We start from the raw sequence: 21,966 nt of genomic DNA on the forward strand, positions 1-21,966 counted from the left end.
AAAATGTGTCACAAGATTAAAGAGTCCTTACCTCCGACTCTTCCACCCAGTCATTCCTCTTTTATGCTTCATCTGCTAGGTGCAATAGAGTTGCGCCTCAGCGACATGGTGCGACCGGCAAAGTCATCCGGTAAGTGTACGATTTCGATGGCGAAGGATCGGGCCAGCCCTCGATTCTCGATCTTTCGTGCCAAGAAGATGAAGGGCTGGTGGCCCCTGACTCGTCCAAAGACCGCCGAGGACTTTGAGAGGGAGGAGAAGGAGGAAGCCAAAAAGAAGGGACGCAAAAAGAAAAAGAAGAACAAAGACAAGAGGAGCCAGTTGAGAGAGGAGGACATCCAGTACACTGACAGCATGGGCAACACTTTCCTGTTAATGGTACAAAAATCCATCTGAATCACTTCAGTTCAAGAAGCAGTAAAATATTTATTCAATTAAATTATAGAACATCTGTGTCTGTTGGCACAAGAAGAGAAATTTAAACAGAGTTTTGCAGCAGCAAAAGCTTTTTTCCCCACTTTTGGCCTTCTGGTCTTTGAGTTTATAATGGCAAATGAAGAAAATGAATTTTATTTAACACAAACTTGTCTCTATGAAGGGAAAAGTGGAGGCGGAGCTTCAGCTGGTGACATTGGAGCAGGCAGAGGCCAACCCTGTGGGTCGGGCACGCAAGGAGCCAGAGCCTCTGGACAAACCAAAGTACTGCGTGCACTACCACATGCACACTACAACTCTTTTCTTTTTTTCTTTTTTCAAGTTAATATATTTATACACTTGAATACTCTTATAAATGTCTTTAACTTCCTTTTCTTTCATCTCTAAATTTCCCTGATTAATGTAACTAAAACCATTTTCTTTTTTTTTTGATTGATCTCTTTAGTGGTTGCTACAGCAGCTCATTTGCCTCCATCCCCGCTATCTCCAGCATCTTCCTCTTTCCAGCTAATCCTCTGCATGTCCTCTTTTACTACTCCAAGAACCTTCTCTATAGTCTTCTTCTTTTCCTCCTGCTTGGCAGCTCCATATCGAGCATGCTTTATCAAGTATATCCACTCTCCCTCCTTTGCACATGTCCAAACCATCTCAGTCTTGTCTCTCTACCTTTGTCTCCAAACCGCTCAGCCTGATCTGTTTCTTTGATGTACTAATTTTGTAATCCTGTCGTTTCTGGTCACTAGCAGGGCAAGTTTATTTTGTGGTAAAACACTGATGTTTTGAATTTGGTGTGACCCAGCCTGTAGGCTTCCACAGCCCAAGGTGTGAACACATAAACTGTCTTCTGTTGTCTCTCCAGTCGTCCCACCACCAGCTTCGCCTGGTTCGTCAACCCGATGAAGACCTTCGTCTTCCTCATCTGGAAGAAATACAAGAAGTATATCATTGCTCTGGTTATTATCACCATCCTCACGCTTTTCATCGTCCTCATTGTCTACACAATGCCACAGCAAATCAGCTCTCTCATCATCAAGGGGTAAAGAAATGGATGGCTGGTTGTTGACCTGACCTGGCCCAGCGTCCTTTTTATTCCTCACTTTTATGTACCTAATCTGTATAACAGGTGATTTAATGTATTTATCCTGACTGCACTACATAATCAAAGAGATGTTTTACGTTTGGATGAATCCATCCTCAGAGGAAATTAAATCTCTTTCCTCAGTTTGAAACCACACTGATCTTATTTACATGTATTTTATGAACTGTAAAACTTGCAGCAACCCGATGTAACAAATAAGTATGTATGTTAAAATAAAACACTTTTCTATTCATTGTAATACGTCTAATATTGTGTATTATGCATAGTTAGGTTTATATTGGTGTTATAATTGGAAGGTAAGTCAAATAAGTACATAACCTTCTGGCATTTAGCAGTGAAATCACAGACTGCAGACAGATGCAATGATCATACTCCATGAAATAGTTCCCATTCTTGCTGTGGGGCATATTTGAAGCCAATAAAGCTGCAAAAGTTCTTATTTTCCAGGGATTATATACCAATTAAAATAAATTATGAATACTAGAAGTTATTTTTGCAAATAGATCCACCTGGACACTGGGTTCTTAAATCTAAATATAGTGAAAGTTACTCCTATTTTCAAAGTTCTCGATCAGAGTATTTTCTCCATTGTCATTTTAGCTTTGATCATGAACGCAGATGGACCTGACTAAGAAACCGATAGAAGCCGCATGTAGCAACCTGTCATTCATATGGTGGTACCGCCCTTAAAGATACCCTGCATTACTGTCATGCTGGACACTGATAGGAACCCTCTTTTACAAAATGAACATGCATTCAGTGAGACAACAAACTGATCAGGAAAGGATTTAATAACAGCGCGCATTCATGACACCAAGGATCTTTTACTTTTACATTTACTTCTATGTAACTCCTGCTTGCTGTCACAATTAACAGGTTTAAGGTCAGACCTGAAAGTTCCACCAAATGATCAAACGAAACCTGCAGAGTCCCAGTGAAGGAGATTAACTTTAATTAGCTTTTAATTCTATTCAATTTGGCAGTTTTTCTGGCTTCTTTTATGCACAAATTTGGTGTGCTAATTGTAGTGGGATCAGCGTCACACCAGCACTGAGAGCTATACGATTTCTCAGTAACTGAAAGACAAAGCAATTTGCACCAAAACAATCTGAATTGAATGTCAGCTACAACAGATTCCTTACATAACGGATGGTTCTATTTCTGTGCTGCATTAAGCAATCTGTTTATGTCAAAGACAATGGCACAGAGTATAATTGCTGCTACATCGGCATCCAGCATCTACTATACAAGTAATACATGCAATGTAGTCCTATATACACAGAACATACAGCATGCTATGTAATAGTGGTCTCATACATTAGGCCTTCTACATAACGTAATAGAAGAAAGAGATTTAAAGCTGCAATAATGCTGAAGGAAATCACCAACAGGAAAGTTAATTTCGTGAATGTTAGTGTATTTGGGTTGCGCTGTAAACTTTTGACTTTGATAAATTTTTAAGTGTATCTGCCACTTCCTGTTTTTGCTCCTGGCAGATCACCCAAATAAGGTAAAAAAAACAAACATAAAAGCTGAATCTGCAGTTCAGGAATTTAATACGTGGTTCTCCAGATATTTTTCCAAAATATTTGACTCCATAGACAGCTAAGACAACGTGGTAAGGATTTGTCAGTGCTGATTTCTGATCTCTGCTTAAGTAATTTCTCTATGTTCTGTCATTGTGCCTGTTAACAGCTATCACAGCAGAAAATTCAAGTTTTTTAATTCTGTAGAAAGGTGAGAAACAACATAATTATGAAGTGAGATGCCACGTCTCTACTCACTGTGGTTATGCAGAATTAAAACCACAGTTTCTTCCCTTCGCAAATAAGTTGTGAAATTAGATTAACTCATTCAAAATTAATTGGCTGGGATTTGAACTGCAGGGACAGAAATAAGGCTGCCTCTGTGTAGAAGTTCTTGCACTGAAGTTATAGAGCACACATTATTTCTGTCATAACGACACATTTAGTCTGGTGTAGGAGAACTTTGCTACATCTTCCTTTAAAAAGATGTACTGTTTTCTAGCTTGACTATTATATTTTCTTGGAAAAAGGCTCAATATCACACCTAACTTTAACAGTGGGACATTTTATTATCTCATATCTAAAACAGGCATCAAAGAACTTACGTAATACGCTGCAGTCAGCTGTCAGACTTCATTCTTATCTTCTGTCAGAACAACAGGAAGTTGGAAGTAGCTTGTTTATAGCGGTTTGCTCTGATTGTTTCCCCTAAAACTATGATAATGATGGTTGATGCCAAGACAAACTTTGGCTTTTTGCCTCAGACACTACAAAGGAAATTATGTCAGAAGACGAATAAGAGGCTCAGTCGATACGAATAATTGGTAGTTCACGTTAGTGAACTGAGGCGACCGTGTAAAGAGTGCACAACAAGAAAGACCGATAAAGTCAAACAGAAAACTTCAAGTTATTGCTGCTAAATTATGGGTCGTACTTAGTTTTTCACAGAACTGGAGCGACTTTTAACATGCCTGTATATACCCTATGGATCCACTAGTGCAACAGATCCAATATCAGCAGATACCAACATCTGTCTGATAACATTATATCAGCGAATAAGATGACATTTACTTACGTCATTAGACAACAACTGAACCGTGGTGTCGCATCGGTTTTTCACTGGCTAAATGCTCAAAAAACGTGAAGTTCTTCGAATTATTTTTAGAAAGATTTTTGGGTTGGTTTGCTAAAGAAGAAAATAAAAATAAAACTATCAACCCAGAATTAAATTAATATATATATATGCATGAAGTCTTTGGATAGGTATTAGCCGCTTACGTGCTGGTCCTAATTAAGCCTGCCGGCTGAAACCAATTTAATTTATTTGTTTTTTTTTTGAAAACGAGTCGAAAAAAGCACAAACAGGGATTTTCAGATTGTGGGGTCTTTGAGTAGCTAATCCTGTTTTCATGGTTCCTTTTCTTTTGAAACTAACTTTAAAATGGCCGTTTGTGGAAATGTAACTCCGGTTGAGTGATTTAAGCGAACAACGAGAGGACGCAGGTGTAACGAGCTGAGGTTTATTTGGAGGAGCGTGCGTTTCACACTCCTCCCGGTCAGCAGTGCGCGCGGCCGCGACAGAGGGCTCCGCCGCTGTACACCGTGAACGCGCCTCTCCATGCGGTTTAAATAAAGGAGCAAAAGCAGGAAAAGAAATATCTGTGACGAGAAGACATGAAGCTGCGGCTGAAGCCGACAGCAGAAGCCGCTTTTATTGTCTCATCTGAGCCCGGAACCGGTGCCCGGTGGGTCCGGTTCTCCTCTCCTCTCCTCCGCTCTTTGTCAGCGGGTTCACACACTGACCACACACGGGCGGGTTTGCTGGTTTTCTCTCAATGAAGACGCTCTATCGGAGACCGACTCGATCTTAGGACGTCAGTGAACCGGCGGCGTTTTAATCTTTTGGTTGTTTCGTGCAGAGAGGCTGGTGGGCTTTCATCTGCTGCTGGGTTTAACCACCTTTGTTTGGAGAAAAGAAGCTGATGCTGCGGTTCACTCACACTGACGGAGGAGGAATCACCCAGCAGGTCTTTAATTACCCATTTCTTTTTTTAAATCAGCCAGTTGATGCTAGTTTCTCTTACCGGGACTGTGGGAGTCTGGACGTACCACTGATGGGCTCGTTTCAGCTGTATTTTTAATTTTTGTGTGTTGTTGGTGACTCTACGTTGCGCTTGGTGTCCTCGGTCTTTTGTGTGGAACTGGTCTTTCAGTTCCGGACTGTCCTGGTTCTCTCCCGGTCCTTACCGGCCTCAGGAGCACAATGCCGGAGTGTGTGTCGGTATCAGAGTTCGTCCAGGAGGTTCAGGAGGACTGGAACTCTCCCACTACCTCCTCTTTCACCTCCAAGATGATCAGCTGCAGGAACACAGTCTACCTGCTGGAGGAGGTCAGTACTGACAGAGGAGGGGTAGCAGGTAGTGGTAGCAGTCTGAAGATGCTTATCGTGCAGATTCAACAGGACGGGTGTAGGCTACCTGATGAATGAGATTATCCGTACACGGTAAATTGATTATTTGGCTTCTAGCCTACATTCATGGCCGGACCTAAGTGCTCAGGGTCCCCGGGGAAAATGAGCAGCTGTGGCCCCCAATCAATCCTTCATACCAACCCCTCTTTGTGTGAAATGTACAGTTTTTCCTTTTAACCCTGTCTCCTACAAATGACAACATTTTTATATTATTTGCATGTGATTAACAAATCACAAAGGCCTTTGCACATTAATTGTTTATACATACTTACTATAGATGATAAATGCCTGCAAGCATGAAACAGTTTATTCCTTTTAAAATTCTTCTTGGTACAAAAAAAATGTAACCGATTTAAATTTGTCTCCTTGTGAAGCACAGCACAGCCTTTCTGCTGTGTTTAGATGGTTCCCTTTTAGTCCTGCTTTGACTAATGCATTTTAAAACCTCAAACTTGCAAAGAGAGCAAGTATCAACTTGTGTGTCAAAGTGTAACAGCCTTTATATCGACGATCATCGCTGTGAAGAGAGTTGGGTCAAAGAACTACGACACAGAGTGTGCGACCAGGAGTGTGCAGGTCAATTTCTTTGTGATTCATGAGGTTATGCACTATGAATTTATTGCCATTGACGGTTTCCATTAACTAACGATGACCCCTGGTGCTTAGCGTTGTTGGCTTTTCAGCTTGCTATTCACAATTTCATTTAAATGTCTGTGCTACTTATCCCAACCTTTTGACACAAACATAGACTCACCACACTCTTGTTAAACAGACTAATCCACATTATAACACACAGTTCTGATGGTTGGACTGTTTTACCTCGATATGTCTTTTAACATTTGTTTAGTCACAGGTCTGACGACATTATGGTTTATAAATATTATCCATTGAGCGGCTCCAGAACTCTCGCTATTGTGTGGATGTGTGGATGTTTCATTATTTTCACTAAATTTCAGAGCCATTTATGAAAGAAGTTGCAGAAAATGTTACCTCTATATAATGCTATTGCAAGAAGCTTTTGACTGTCATGACTGGGTTTCATGACATTGACCACCAGCTCAACACTTGGTTCTATAGGAGTACAATGCAGGCCTCATACAGTTTGTATGCCCACACCTCCTTCACCACCACCACTGCCTCCAGCTGTTTTCAAGGATCACACTGAAGCATTCCCAAACCAAATGAGATGCACAAATCTCCAGGAAGGCATCCTGGTCAAATTGCCCAAACCCCTTCAGCTGTTTTATTTTAACAGCAGTGTTTGAGCTTGTCGCCATTATATCGAGATCAAAGCCGCTGTAGACAAAAGCTGTGTAAACTGGGCAGTGTTTTGACAGGTGACAATCATTTTTACTAGTTCAGATATATTCTTAGTTACTGCGTACAGAAAAAGTAATGCATTCGTGTATTACTGTACTTTGAGGAAAGTATCAGATTCCTTATCAAAAAGCAATTCACTCAACTGTTTGCTAAATTCGTGCATTGTTTTTAATGACTATACTAGAGCTACATCTTCCATGTTTTACTTATTAATCAAAAACATGAATCTTCTTATTTACTGTCAATCGCCCTTCGAGCTATCATGCTTATTGGTGAAGAAATGTGATCATTTCTGTTAGACAAATGCTTCAGTCACTGAAGTCCAGCTTTTGTACTTCATTCACAATCAAAGTGTTGCTGTCACTTTGAGTTTTTGGAGGAAGACACAGAATCATGCTATGCAAAATTTGTCAAAACACAAGGGGTGCAAATGGTTCTTTAAATCAGCAGATTGGTAGCATGGCTAATTAGCACAAAGCTGTTCCTTAACTACTACTCATCTTATATTTGCAGACATGTTGTTTACAGCCTTTCAGAACATCCTTGAATTGAAACAAAAAGCAGACTGTATCTCACTACGAAGTTTGACTAAAATAACATTCTGCAGTAACAGCAGTTTCTTTTCCATTTGTCTGCCACGACTTTCATATCACCCTTATAGTTTGCAGTGTGCTTGCAGGATTTCAGAAGGAAACGCGGAACAAAATCATGAAATGTTTACATCCGAGTTTTGTCTAAACCTTCCTTTGCATGCAAATTTGCAAACATTTTGGACCCTTCATCCGAAGACTCAATGGACTGAAGCCCTTTAAATATTTACATATACAGAAGTAATTTCTTAATGTTAAAGTGATTAGGTCTAAAGTTAGAACATTTTATAATCTACTAAAGGTCTTAAACAGTTTGTAAATTTGCTCTGCTACTGTGTGAGGTCTGAGAGCTTGAATGGGGATGCCCCTCAAGCCAGCAGGCAGCGCAATTCCCTCAACAGTGGAGCTACTGACCCCGAGCCTGGCCTCAAAAACACTGCCCTTCTGCCCCAAACATGTACCCCCAACAGTGTTGGCATATGTTACCATGGCAACAGATTAATCATTCACAGCTATGGTTATTTGATGATAAGAGAAGGGGCCAGAGGGATAATTACGTAAAGGATGTTCTAGCTTGCACACTGGTACTGCATTCAAAGGAGGCTGAAAAACTGTAAATTACAGATTTAATTTTATAATTTCTAATTATTTATAAAAAAATTTTAGAATAAACACCCATATGGTGGCATACCACCTGTTTATAGTGACATTTATTTCATGTGTGCAAAGTTTTAAAGCCACGAATAATAAGCAACATATAGACAGTCCAAGCTTGTCCAAAGATAAATTCCCAACAGGCAAAGATAAATGTTATTTCACTGTTTGACAATAAAGTAGAGCATATTAATAATGCTATGAATACCCCAAAATCTGCTGCAGATAGGGTCATTTGTTTAGTTCCTGTCATATTTTTTTGCATAATTATCACTTTTCTTTAATTTTAATGGCATTTATGTCAACATCTAGGTCATAAGGACACCTTTGAAAGTTGAATGTGAAAAAATCAAGCAAACCCTGAAGCTGTTTAAATGTAATTAAATGATAAAATTTGAAATTTGTGGTGGTTTATTGACGTAACACAGTATTTTCAACCCTAACATTTCCAACTGCAATAATAACAACCATCAATCATCATTTCCACACTCAAGTTGTAGTGTCAAAAAAAAAAAAGTACTTAATAATCAATAAGAAGCAGCAGCGCATGAAAACTGGCAGCCTCCATTAGATATGTGGTCTGACACATTCAGAAATAATCATGTAGAAATAGTTATACAAACTATTAACCTGTTAATAACTGCTGAAGGTAAAAAATTAACATCTTCTCAGAATGGGGAGAAGAGCTTCACTGTGGAGTTTCATGTGGAGATTTTTAGTGATCAGACGATGGTTCTCACACAGGAACGTTGCTGCCATCAAGCGATGTCATCAAGTTTGTCCTCTGTGTGTATGTTGAGTCAGCAGGTGAATTACTACCACCTCCCCTTCATGCACATGTACACACACATGCACACACTGCAGGTCCACACACTCTTTATTAATGTGTGTATGGTTTGTTTTTGTTTTTTTCAGGTTCTGGACAGCGACAGGTTGGTGCTACAGAAGATGAAGAAAGCTGCAAAAGCCAAATACACATCAGGTCAAGGTACACACCCCAAAATATACACGCACACATGCACATCCCCGTATTGTTCCCTTTACTAACAGCATTTCTGTGTCAGAACACGTGTCTCATTTGGAGCAGTACATTAACGCGATGGAGAAGCTGTCGGTCAACTGTCACTCAAACGGAGAGACGGAGGTTGGCTCCGCCTTCTGCCGCCTGGCGGACTTTTCCAAAGAGCTCCTCTCTCCCATGAAAAACCTGGTGAGTGATAGCAACAAAACACCTCCAGCTGATGAGTTTCTACTTAAAAATCTGTAACTTCAGTTTGAAAAAACCCTTAAAATGAGTCTTTGCTCTAGTTTGAAAATATCTGCCTCCTTCCTTTACAGAAAGCCCCATGTCGAGGAGCGCATAATGAGTTCATTTGCAAAATGACTGACTGACCAGCATCAGCTACATGATTAAATACAGACTTTTTGGTTCTATGTTATGACGAGTGCATTTTATTATCATTTATTGTCCAGTTATTCTGGGGTTTGAAAATGAGGTACTCATATTTTGATTGCTTTATTTAAATCCGCTGTGTTGGTGTACAGAAGCAACATTACTGTCACTGTCCGATTAAGGACCTAACTTAAGACCAAACTGTAGTTCTAATTACTATACATCTGGACGGCAGTAGACCGTAGTGAGCTCGTGACACAATCCTTGTGTCATATGGTTTTGTGCTCTCTGTCAAAGTCATAATCACCTAAACTGTCTTAATGTTTTTCATGTTAAGCAGTTCATAGTGTTACCCATGATGGCTTTGAGCAGTATGTGTTTTCCCTTTAGATAATTTATGTTTCTCTGTGTTCAGCTAAAGAGCATGCTCCACAACATCAACTTCTTCTTGGACTCTCTGGTTAAAGGAGACCTGAGGGAGGTGAAGGGGGTGAGGACATTCATCTTTGCTTAGTGCATTCATACCACCTAAATAACTCGTATGAACTATAACAGTCACGAGCCTCTGGCCAGTGTTTCTGTCAACATTTCACCAGAGTTCAGTCAAAAAAAATGAATCTTTGTAGTCTTTTTTTTTTACTGTTTAGCCTCAGGATGCTGCTGCTTGTGTTCAGTAAGGTAAATAATTCTAATTCCAGTTTCCTTCTGTGTCTCCTAGGATCTGAAAAAGCCTTTTGAAAGAGCGTGGAGGGATTATGAGAGCAGATTGTGAGTGACACTGAATTAACTTATGTTTATTTGCTAGTATCTAAGACTGGAAACTTTAATACGTTTGTATTAGGGGCAGGAAGATTTTTAAATTAAAGTCTTGAAACTGTGTGTGCAGTAAACAGGTGGAGAAGGAGAAGAGGGAGTTAGCTCGGCAGTATGGGATGGTGAGGAGTGAGGTGAGCGGAGGAGAGATCGCGGAGGAGCTGGAGAAGGAGAGACGCTCCTTCCAACTGAGCATGTGTGAGGTCAGTGACTCTTCCCCTTCATTTCCATTCTTATTTATTTTATTTTTTAAATGTGCAGCTTTCCTTCAATCGCTTCTTGTCTTTTTCCCTCAGTATCTAATTAGGGTCAATGAGATAAAGACGAAGCGAGGAGTCGACCTTCTGCAGAACCTCATCAAACACTACCATAGCCACAACAAGTAGGAGCTCACACAAACACAGCTTTGGCAAAGCTACATACAGTAAACTGGAATGGTTCGATTTACTACATCTTTATGTTTGTGTTCAGTTTCCTGCAGGAGTGTGTTTCCACCACTCAGAGGCTGAAGCAGTACATGGATGAGCTCAACGGAGTCCTGACCACGGTACAGGAAGCGCTAACAGCAGCAACACTAGCAGCAGCCTTTAAGTGCGGCTGGCAGATTGTTAATGATTTGCACAGAGATTAAAATCAAGTCATTTACTTTAAAAAAAATTATTATTATGAAGAATACAACATACAGAATAGAGACATTACATGAAGTAAGAAATTAAGTGATTTACTCTCTTTTTGACTTTCCTTTTGGAGCCAGCCTTGAGGAACTATACTTTGCCGCTTGGTTGTGCCCTGTCTCTGCAGTCACATGATCAAAACTCATCCATTCATACAGTAACTGATCAGCTCCAGCTCTCTACATATGTAATATACCATGAGAAGTAAACTCGTGATGATTTAATCCAAAACTAAAAATGGAAATTTGCTGAGTGAGATTTGGACGGTGTAAGCGCGGCAGCAGCATGTGATCCTGGATTAGCTGAGCTCTGCAGGTGAGCTGTTTGTGTGTGCAGGTGAAGCAACGTCAGGATGAGGAGAAGAGACAGCTGTGCACACTCAGAGATCAGCTGAGGCCGGTCGTCCACACGGAGCAGGTCAGAGACACAGACACATATGTGCGCTATTTTGCTGTTTGGACATGCAAAATAATGAATGTGTGTCTGCACATGTGTGTGTGTGTGTGTGTGTGTGCGCGCGTGTAGGACTCTTTGCCTAAGCAGGTGTACAATATGCATCAGCTGCTGGGAGACAAACAGTACGGGACGGAGAGAACAGGATTCCTCTACAAGAAGAGTGACGGGTAAACACACAACATAAAATAACCTGCACGCCTTTTTAAACATTCACAAAGCAGTGCAATTAAGTTAAATGCCTCAATTACTCTTAATGTGCAAACTGCATTGGTAGTACTGATTTTTTTTTCAATTGCAGTATTTTAAAGAAATCATTTAAATTTTAAAAACAAACGGTACCAAAGCGTTGATAAAATAGGGCAACTCATATAAACAATGTTAAATAGTTAAAAGTATCTTCACCTTGACCGACATTTGTTCCTCGACATTAATAACGCATTTAGAAAAATGTATCTGACTTGTGCTCTTAATGGAGTGTCCTTAAGCTTTTTGGTGCTACTGACTGTTTGAATTTGAATAGTTCTTGGACCACTTAACCAACATCAGCCTGCAGCCGTTGGTTTAATGTTGTTATATAATCATGGTCATTGCATCATCTCCTTTTAAAGGCTTGTGTCTCATAGCTTAAGGCACTCTTTTATTCTCACTGTTCTTTCTAATATTGTGGTGTCTTTACCCTACAAAATGAAGTGCCTTGAGGCAGCTGTTGTGAACTGGCGATATAGATATTGAACTGACAAGGAGCGACATTGCACATGTGCTGGATTCGTACTTATATTTGTGTGTGTGGATTATGGAATGGCAAGAAACCGGCCTTTGTAATTTGTTCCCTCCAGACTGGTCGATGTTTTCCAAAATATTTATGTTGGATGGGGGAAGATGCTGCATTTATTGTGAAAATCAGGGAACAGATCTCTCTGTGTGCACCTACAGACTGTATATAAAACATGGCTGTAGATTTCAGGTTTGAAAGGAGGTTTAAAGGGAGAGTACCTGAAACTTATGCTTTTCTAAGGCCTCAGTTACACATGTGACTGGTTGGCAACCCACTGGAGACCAAAGTATGCTAGGGAAAATGTGTATTCCCTGACAGTTACTAATTTGCTGTAGACAAGTATGTGTTTCAAGCAAATGAAGGGCTACTCTGGCAATCTGCTAATCACCAAAACTATAGGGTGGTCTTCCTTATTGATAAGTTGCTACAGAGCGAGGGCACTAAGACACTTGGTGATAGTCAGCGCTATTAGGATCACTAAAAGGACTAAAACTGTGTTTGTGTTACAGGTTGAGGAAAATGTGGCAGAAGAGGAAATGTTCAGTTCACAACTGTTACCTGACCATCGCGCATGCTACTGTGAGTGCATGTGTATAAATGTATAAAGAGATAAAAACATCAGGAAAAATCTGTTTGGCTTAGTTCTCTTTGCTGTCTATGTTTTAACTGAATCTTATCAGCAGCGTTCTTTCTGCTTTTCAGCCGAACAAACCTCCCACCAGACTCAACCTGCTCACATGTCAGGTTAAACCCAGCGTGGAGGATAAGAAATGCTTTGACCTTATCTCTCGTAAGTGTCACTAAATGCTATTCTACATGTACACTGAAGTCGTACATAATTTAACACAAGATAAAAACTGCATGCATCCAAATATAAATTTAAATGCATGTAATCAGTACTATGTACTGTATAAATACGTCTCTGTAAGCATAAGATACACCTTTTCCTGCAGATAATCGGACCTACCACTTCCTGGCTGAAGATGAAGCTGAGTGTGTGGCGTAAGTAAAACTTTCTTCGGGCAGGTTGTTAACGGGCCACTCTGCTAAGTTTACACGTACAGTATGAGTTATGTTTCTGCAGGTCTTGGGCAGTATGATTGCACATGTGACACTAGACACTAAACATTACAAGTCTGAAAATGTTTAGTTAGACAGAAGGGGAGTTTCCTTTGCTGCTCCACAAACTTTGCACCTAAAGAAGTGAGATGCATGTCTCTTGAAACGCTGTCTGAGAGAGGTTGGACTGAGATGTCAGCGGCCGTGTGTGTGTTTTTAATATAGTAATGGTGGTAAATTGTCGGACTACTCTTTTCTTGTGGTGCTCACATCATCTTGGGTCTAAAAATGAGAACACATTATTAAGAAGTGTTGTTTGTTTTCAGCTGGATGTCAGTGCTCACTAACAGCAAGCAGGAGGCTCTGAGTATGGCTCTGGACGGGGGGAGAAAAGGAGGAGGAGGGAGTGAGAGCAGCGTGGAGGATCTGACCCGAGCCATCACCGATGACATCAAACGGATGCCGGGAAACAACAGCTGCTGTGACTGTGGCGCACCAGGTAATCAAACCAATAAAGTACACTAGATGTTATGCCGAAGAGATTACTGATTTAATTGTGTCATATTTAATCAAGCAAATAATTGAAAGATTATTTTGTGGCAAATAAGACAGTTGAATGAATAGCTTAGTTTAATTCCAAGCGTGTATTTAATATTTATCTGCTAAATGTTATATAATTTCTTATTAGCAGTCTGTATTTCTACAATCAGGTGGTTTGTGCCAAGGTAGGCTTTTAATGTGGAAAAAATCTCTCTCGCTAAATGAAAATAAAACTGAAGTTGTCATTTTTGGCAGCTTTGTCAATAATCACATCGATGGCACTCTGGGCCCCCTTTCCTCCTCCTGTAAAACACATGTAAAAAACCTCGGTGTCTACATTGATGATTGTTTTAAATTGAATAAGCAGGTGAGTGCAGTAGTCCAGTCCTGCTTCTTTTTTTTTTTTTCCTGCTTCTTTCAGTTTAGACAGCTAGCCAAGGTAACACCATACCTCCCGGCTAATGTCTTTGAACGTGCCATTCACCGTTTCCTTGCTTGCAGATTGGACTACTGCAATTCATAGTATTTTGGTCTCGACCAGGCCTCCATTCATTGTCTTCAGATGGTCAAAAATGCAGCTGCTCGCCTGCTAACTGGTACCAACCGGAGAGAGCATATAACCCCAGTTTTAGCTTCTCTACACTGGCTTCCTGTCTCCTACAGGATCCAATTTAAACTTTTACTTTTTGTTTTTAAGTCACCTAATGCCCGAGCCCCTCCTTCTCTGTCTGAGCTCCTCTCTGCTTATGCTCCATGAAAAACCATGAGGTCAAGCTCAAAATTAATGCTGTCCATCCCACGGACTTATCTCAAATCTCATGGCGATAGAGCCTTCTCTGTGGCAGGTCCCAGACTCTGGAATAGTCTCCCCCTAAATATTAGATCTGCACAAACACTTGATCGATTTAAATCACTACTAAAGACACATTTCTATGCCCTGGCTTTTAACACACTATGGCCCAAGCATTTTGGTCTTATTTCAAATAGTTTTAGTTATTATTTTAATTCTTTTATTGTCCTATTATTGTTATTATTGTATTACATTGTTGCTTTTTAATGCCATTTTTACATTGTTAAGCACTTTGTGCAGCATCTTCTATCTGGAAATGTGCTATATAAATAAATTTGACCTTGACCTTTGACCTTGACCTCTCTTACTGTAGATCCTGGGTGGCTGTCTACAAACCTGGGTATCCTGACCTGTATTGAGTGTTCAGGCATCCACAGGGAAATGGGGGTCCACGTCTCCAGGATCCAGTCTCTGAGCCTGGACAGTCTGGGAACCTCAGACCTGCTGGTAGGTCAGACCTGTTAGCTAATGAGCTTATCAGTCATGCTTTCCAGGTGTAACTGGGTTCACGTCTGAAATGCTACTGTGCAGGGCATTTACATGTGCTCAGCTGAGAACTGTCATTAGCATGTGTCATAGTTTCAGTTAGCTTTGTGAACAGTTATCAAAGACATTTGTAGAGATAAACTCTCAGGTAGTTTCAACGTTTAGTCTCTTTTTTTTCCTGCTGTGCATTTCCATTGCTTTGCAGCTGGATCTTTACTATTTCAGTGCAGTGTGGTTTATTCTGACATATGTAATGTTAGAAAATATTTAACTAAATGTCAAACTTGGTTATTTAATGTTAATTCAGAGAAGAGATTTATATCCATGCAAGACATAATAAGTTCCAATTCTCAGTCAGCAGTGACCTCTGACAAACTGAAAAAGATTGTAACGTTACATCTCGATGCATTCTCAATCATCCAGGTAAGTAAATCCCCAAAAGTTGATTCTGTTCATCTGGGCGTAGCGTTTTCAGTGGGAGAAACGTTTCGTCACTCATCCAAATTACTACTTCAGTCATGACTGAAACTAGCCATGAGTACCGTTCACACAGAGTTGGGAGAGAGTCCCCCAACTAATCCAATCTAGCTTATTCTGAGGTTAAAAATCATGATGATTCTTATTCTTGATACAATACCCACTGAATGGGTATTACATGGCCCTCATGTTGTTTGCCCTTGACTGTGAGCTCTCTCTCTCTCTCTGTATCTCCCAGTTGGCCAGGAATGTCGGTAATTCTGGTTTTAACGAAATACTGGAAGCCAACCTGCTGAGTCCGTCACTGAAGCCCTCTCAACACAGCCACATGTAAGAGACGAACACAGGTGCACACACTCAAAGGAAATATTTCACACTCTAACAAATCTGATGTTGTATATTTTTGACGTGCAGGCCGGAGCGTAAAGACTTCATCCTGTCAAAGTATCAAGATGTTAACTTTGTGAGGCGGAGTCATAGCTCTACTTCGGCGCTGCGACTTCGTCTGCAGGAGGCAACCAAGAGCTGCGATATCTACACTCTGATCCAGCTGTACGCTCAGAGGGCAGAGCTGAGCCAGCCACTGCACGCACACATACAGGTAGCTAAACATACTTGATACAGGCACACTGATGTGCATGTTGGATTGCACGCACACACATACAGATATAAAAAACCCCAGGTATAATCAGCTACACACGCACAGCTACATTAAGATGCATGGTATTAATAATCTGGGAACAACATAATCTCAAGAGATTGTTTTCTTGCCATCAGGAGAAAGGAGAGACAGCGCTCCATTTAGCTGTCCTACTGGCTGACAGGACATCACTGCACATCCTGGACTTCCTGGCTCAGAACTGGTCAGTCTGCTATGGAAACCTTTGTTACACCTCAGTGTGTGTGTGTGTGTACCTTTGTGTTTACCTGCATGTTTTTCTTTTTCTTTTTTGTCAGCTCTAATGTTGATACACAGACATCAGCGGGAAACACGGCGTTGCACTACAGCTGTCTACACAACAAGACCGACTGTGTGAAGCTGTTGCTGAGAGCCAGAGCCAACACACACATCAGTAATACATACACACACACACACACACACACACACACACACACACACACTTGTATAATGTATCTGTCAGAGCTCTCATTTATCAGTTGAGCATCAACTGTGTGTAGAGGTTATTTAATGTCATTCTGATAAAGCATATGAGAAAAATGTCAGACTCTTCACATCCAAAATAATCCGAGTTCACCAGGATTACTGTCCCAAAGATAAAACACTCTTTATTTCAAACAACCACATCATCCAGAGGTTCACAGTAAGGATCGCAAAGACAAACTAAAGATAACCTGAAACAGAAGATCAGTGTCTGTAGAGTTGTAGGTCTTCAGCCTCACTCTCCATGTAGAGTCACCTGCCTTCTGCGCCCATGCCCATCGACTCCAGCCAATAGATGAGGCCCAATAAAAAAACAACAACACAGGAGGACTGTCAGACAATAAGTAAAACGCACAGTTTTTAGGTTTTTACATGTAGAATATTTTTGGTGACTTGGATAAACTGATGATATTTGGTAATTATTTCATTATTAATTAATATCTTAACCGTTTATTTCAGAGAACGAGTTAGGAGAAACCGCTCTGGATGTGAGCCGCAGGTTGAAGCACACCCATTGTGAGGCACTGGTGAGGTCATCGCTCTGATTACAGATTCACATCAGACTGTCTGATAAATCAGTAACCACCTGTTATACTGTGTTATCACCATATTTGACCAAGATGCCAGAGGACTAAATTACTAGTTTTTTAATTTTTAAAAAATGTATTTAGCAAGATAAATGATGGTCTGTTACTATAATTAACTGCACAGCAATGCATCTTATATCTTTAAAAAGGCGTCCAACATGGTGAAAGCCCCAGTTTAGTGAGTCATATAAGTGGAGGTCAAAGCTAGCAGACTATCTTGTCTATAGTGAGCTTAAGTCACCTACCTGTTAATTTTAGTCTGTGTTTTAACTTGATTTTGTATTGCTGTTGTAGCACTTAATATTTTTACTCTGTTGCAGTGGTTTGTGACTGTTTGCCTGTGAAACGGTACTTACTTGCTTACCTGTTAACCAAAAGGCGTTGATAAAGTTTCACATTGAACACCTGTGTAGTTTTTATAAAAGAGCAAAACAGATACAGAGCTGAAACTAATTATTTTAGCAGGTTGTAAACAAGTGAATTTCTGTTGTAAAATCTGGCATTTTAAAGGCAGTCTATAGAGAGGCACCTAGTTTTTGGACCTATCCTCAACTGACCATCTTTTACTCTCAGCATAGATTGTTAAGCAGCATGCAGTCAAATACTGCTCAAACCTGATAGGTCAGTAGCTCCTAAAGCCTTGTCCCTTGTCTTTGAAGGTGATCCTCATTTACAAATATTTTACTGTGTGTGTGCAGTTGCAGAAAGCCCAGTCCAACCAGTTTGACCATCACGTCCATGTGGAGTACGAGTGGAGGATTCGTCATGACGACCTGTACGACAGTGATGATGACTTTGATGACAAGGTAACCATGGCAACTGACAGGCTGCTGAGTTGAGATTTTTACAAAAAAATGTCCTCAGAGTAATTTAAATGATGTCACTGCCTTTTCTTCATGTTCTGCTTTCATATATAAGTATAAGGGGGATATGTTACTTGTATTTATGATTTACTCTACTCTGCTATCGGAGTTTTGCACAGTTCACAATTTGAAATAATCCTTATTTTATTGGGTTATGGTGCAGCCCATTGGTTTGTACTCTGTTTGAAATAAACATGTTTGGCTCCCTTCCTCGTTAGAGTAAAAGTCTTTGTGCATAAAATCTGCAGTTTAGTCATGATGCTCATAATGAGTTTTAAGCTATCGATCTTTATAAATTGTTCACTGCTTTCTCTCTGCTAACGTCTTCATGTGCTTCACCCTCTGTTTCAGAATGGTCCGTTGAAAAAGGAGCGCTCCACTTCCTCCTCATCCTCTTCTTTCACCCCCTCCTTCTCCTTCTCCTCCCGTCCCTTCAGCTTCAGTCAGTCCAACTCCTCCTGTGTCACGTTGTCCTCCTCTGGAACACCCGGAGGACCAGCTGGAGGCCTTCTCAGTGTGGGGAGGAGACTCGCCATGGCTATGGAGCTTCACAGCCATCCCGCTGGCTCCGTCCCCAGCCCACCACCTCCTCCTCCATCCTCTCCTGCGCCCCCGCTGCCTCCCAGGGTCAAAGGTCAGCTTATATAAACATTTTTTAAATGTTTTATCTGGTTCAACGTCTTTCTCTGGCTTTACCTGCTGCCTGAATGAAAAACCTCAATGCTCTCTTTTGGCTTTCAGCTCCCAATGTTCCTCCTCCTCCACCTCCGTCTGGAGGAGATGGTATGGGGGAGGAAGAAGAGGGAGAGGGTGAGGTATTCTTTCCCCTGACAGGAAATAGAAGGATTACCCCTCCCTCTCCGATCGCCGTCCGACACAAGCGGAGCTGCTCTGAGTCCAGTAAGCACGGTAATATCTGAGAAACACACTGTAATTAATCAGTCAGAAGGATACTGTGTTATTAACTGTGTGTGTGTGTGTGTGTGTGTGTGTGTGTGTGTGTGTAGATTATGGGTTGCCAGCCAGTCCCAGGATATACAGTGGTCCAGACTCCTCCTTCAGGAAGTGTGTGTGAGTATCCACAGCACTGCATCGAGCACATCCAGGAAAAATCTGGCTCATGACCAGTGTTGTGATCATCATTGGTGCAATAGCTGCTGCATTGATGATCACAACACCGGTTGTGTCTCTTTATTATTTTGTAAAAGTGTGTTGTTGTTTTTTTTGTTTTTTGTATGAATACAAACTCCAGGAGCACTACAGGAGTTTGTATGTACAGTCCAGTGTTCTAAAATGGTCCACTGAATTTTGTGTTTTTGTATCCTAGCTTTAAAAAAAAAAAAAGAAGCTAAAATTTAACCTTTGCTGATGAAGCTTATAATTGGATGTGCGATGAAGGGATGTCTCACAGACCGAGGTGCTATTCTGCTCATGTTGTTGTTCAGAATTCAAACCCGTAGAACAAAGTTTTAAGCAAAATAGAAACAAATTAATTTTAGGAGAGATCCTAAAATTTGAATTTGTTCAAAATCTGTCAGAGTAAATTTATTGGGACAGACAGCAGATATGAATATTGTTGGTTTATTATTTCATACATGATTGTAAAAGAATTAAAGAGGACATAAAAGGTTAAAGCTGGAACTTTATTCTTAAACAAAGTGAAGCAGTTTCTACCTAGATAAATTGAGGTTGTACTGACCTCTGGTGGATAGGAGGTGAAATACAGGTCAGTGTGATGAGCTTCAAAACACCACAGACAATAACACGGACTCCTTCTCTTCCCTGTCTGTCTCTGTTTTTCCAGTCCAGCTTCTCCTCTCAGCTCACTGACTGAACGATCTGACAGAGGTACTTCCTGTCCCAAAACGTCTTCTGAGACCTGAGTCTGTTTTACGTATCAAGAGTCTGTTAAATCCATTATGCCTATCTGTGATAAATGTTTACAGACAGCGTGCACCTACAGTCTTTAACCAGAGAGCAGAAGAGCAGACAAAATCTGAGGATACATTTTGGCTTCTATGAGTTTACACTGACTTCTATGATGTTGTTTTTTTTTTTTTTTATTTATTTATTTTTATTAAAACAAAATTTATCTGCAGTTTTAGTGAAAATTCCAAAATCTTATCTGAGGATTTGCTGCTTTTTCTTATTTACAGCACATGTGTTGCTTGTGACTGTTCCAAAAAAATGGTTATTTTATCTGACAAAGAAGTGAATTGAATTTAGAGATTAATATTCACATTATTTAATATATGCAAACATGTATTACTTTACATGCACAAAAACGCATTATTTTTTTAAAAATAATTTAATTTAGTCATTTCAGGTCATTTAAAACTTAATTATGACTAATTAATAATGCATTTTAATGATTATTTTTTCTCTATTATGAAATTGTAAAATATATATTTAATGTAATTATTGTCCCTGTATGAACGAGAATGTACTTAAAACCTGAATCTTTCTGTCTGAGGTTTTCGGAGGGCGGACAGTGAAAGTGGCTCCTCCCATTTCCAGATCCTCAACAGTAAGGCACCAATAAATGGCTCTCCATCCAATCAGCGCTCTCAGAGCTTTGAAAGTGAAAGCAGAGGCTCCGCCCCTCAACCACTTCCTCGTAGATCACTGGTGAGATTTTTGAAAATATTTAACGTCCCATCAACCTTGCAGTGTTTTAATGTTAGGAAGAAAAAAAAATCACAATCCAGTTGCTTCCGCAACACGTTTGCCATCATCTTTCAATGCTGTGATTACAGCCATTGCCCAACTCTCTGTGAATAGTACTCATGGTCTTTGATCAGTGGTCATGACAATTTGCATAGTAATGATCAAGAAATCCTTAATAGTAAAGGGGTATAATTCAAATAATTTGTGTGCAGGTACAGTAGTTATGCAAGCAAAAGGTACAAAGAATGAGCATAAAATGAAAGAAGTGAATCGATATCATATTTGGACAACAGAGGAACAAATTCCAATTGGCAGTACAATGAAATTATAATTGCTACACTGTGATACATGAGCAATAATGTTACACCTGATTTGGTATGTATCAATTAGCCTCGAGGAGCATCCAGTCGTCGGGTTCAGGCGCTGTATGACTGCCAGGCCGACCACCATGACGAGCTGAGCTTTTCTGAGGGCCAGGTGCTGGTGGTCCTGGGACAGGAGGACAATGATTGGTGGGTAGGTATCAGTATCACCAACCCGACCTCTCATTAGAGCCTCGGCCGGCGGGTTGGAGAAAGTCTCACAGTGTGACCTCATCTGCCCTCTGAACTTAAGTCTGTACTTCAGCTGAAACATATGCCCAGAGGCCTGTTCTGGTAAGGAGAATTTAAAGCTTATAGGATAAACTTTGGGTTTAGCTGGATTTTCACTGCTAACAAAGGTGGTTCAGTTCTTGCTAGGATACTCTAACCTGTGCCAGAGCAGCTTATATTAGTCATCAGCATGTATGAAATCAAACTGCTATTAACTAATTCTCTGGAAAAAATGGCATCACCATTTGTGAAAGTGCTCTTGAACCTCAGTAGCTTTTATAGATCATCTTTCTATGATGAGCATTAAAAAGAAATATAGATTTTTTTAAAGTATACGTTTTACTGTTGATATTACCTTTGCTTAAAAAGTTACCAGGGCTCAAAATCAAATCTTTACCCCTCCTTTAGAATTAAAAAAAAAAAGTACATAATACGAAGGCAAAATTTTGCAGTGATCCACTCAAGTGGCTCTCACTC

The 21,966-nt window shown here is 40.3% G+C and overlaps 2 protein-coding genes and 1 long non-coding RNA gene across 4 annotated transcripts in view; 2 read left to right on the plus strand and 1 right to left on the minus strand.

Moving 5' to 3' along the window:
- The window catches only part of fer1l4 (fer-1 like family member 4), a 30,182-nt gene extending 28,468 nt beyond the window's left edge, over window positions 1-1,714 (plus strand). Inside the window, exons 46-48 of the mRNA XM_086293158.1 lie at window positions 80-378; window positions 599-699; window positions 1,295-1,714. Coding sequence (XP_086149284.1) covers window positions 80-378; window positions 599-699; window positions 1,295-1,475 — 581 coding nt within the window. The 3' untranslated portion in view covers window positions 1,476-1,714. The remainder of the gene's footprint in view (window positions 1-79; window positions 379-598; window positions 700-1,294) is intronic.
- Window positions 1-4,616, minus strand: LOC147331096 (uncharacterized). Its single transcript, XR_015129147.1, has 3 exons — window positions 4,136-4,616; window positions 1,102-1,354; window positions 1-242 (listed from the first exon to the last, which is right to left on the minus strand). It is a non-coding gene; the product is annotated as an uncharacterized LOC147331096 (long non-coding RNA).
- unm_sa1614 (un-named sa1614) overlaps window positions 4,480-21,966 on the plus strand; it is a 23,051-nt gene continuing 5,564 nt past the window's right edge. The window contains exons 1-27 of one of the 2 annotated variants that reach the window (XM_086293154.1): window positions 4,480-5,449; window positions 9,010-9,082; window positions 9,159-9,304; window positions 9,903-9,977; window positions 10,206-10,255; window positions 10,374-10,503; window positions 10,597-10,682; window positions 10,772-10,847; window positions 11,311-11,391; window positions 11,500-11,597; window positions 12,715-12,784; window positions 12,908-12,995; window positions 13,159-13,207; window positions 13,591-13,763; window positions 14,968-15,101; window positions 15,856-15,947; window positions 16,032-16,218; window positions 16,395-16,480; window positions 16,575-16,690; window positions 17,239-17,306; window positions 18,065-18,172; window positions 18,581-18,863; window positions 18,971-19,138; window positions 19,237-19,300; window positions 20,034-20,077; window positions 20,703-20,857; window positions 21,287-21,412. In XM_086293154.1, coding sequence (XP_086149280.1) covers window positions 5,324-5,449; window positions 9,010-9,082; window positions 9,159-9,304; window positions 9,903-9,977; window positions 10,206-10,255; window positions 10,374-10,503; window positions 10,597-10,682; window positions 10,772-10,847; window positions 11,311-11,391; window positions 11,500-11,597; window positions 12,715-12,784; window positions 12,908-12,995; window positions 13,159-13,207; window positions 13,591-13,763; window positions 14,968-15,101; window positions 15,856-15,947; window positions 16,032-16,218; window positions 16,395-16,480; window positions 16,575-16,690; window positions 17,239-17,306; window positions 18,065-18,172; window positions 18,581-18,863; window positions 18,971-19,138; window positions 19,237-19,300; window positions 20,034-20,077; window positions 20,703-20,857; window positions 21,287-21,412 — 2,952 coding nt within the window. In that variant the 5' untranslated portion in view covers window positions 4,480-5,323. The remainder of the gene's footprint in view (window positions 5,450-9,009; window positions 9,083-9,158; window positions 9,305-9,902; window positions 9,978-10,205; window positions 10,256-10,373; window positions 10,504-10,596; window positions 10,683-10,771; window positions 10,848-11,310; window positions 11,392-11,499; window positions 11,598-12,714; window positions 12,785-12,907; window positions 12,996-13,158; window positions 13,208-13,590; window positions 13,764-14,967; window positions 15,102-15,855; window positions 15,948-16,031; window positions 16,219-16,394; window positions 16,481-16,574; window positions 16,691-17,238; window positions 17,307-18,064; window positions 18,173-18,580; window positions 18,864-18,970; window positions 19,139-19,236; window positions 19,301-20,033; window positions 20,078-20,702; window positions 20,858-21,286; window positions 21,413-21,966) is intronic. The other variant, XM_086293155.1, reaches the window with a different exon arrangement.

Source organism: Aulonocara sp. 'chitande type north' Nkhata Bay, linkage group LG5 (assembly GCF_057382095.1).
Source record: "Aulonocara sp. 'chitande type north' Nkhata Bay isolate Kocher_YH1m ecotype deep benthic linkage group LG5, A_spYH_male_GT1.1, whole genome shotgun sequence".
NCBI classification, from domain to species: Eukaryota; Metazoa; Chordata; class Actinopteri; order Cichliformes; family Cichlidae; genus Aulonocara; species Aulonocara sp. 'chitande type north' Nkhata Bay.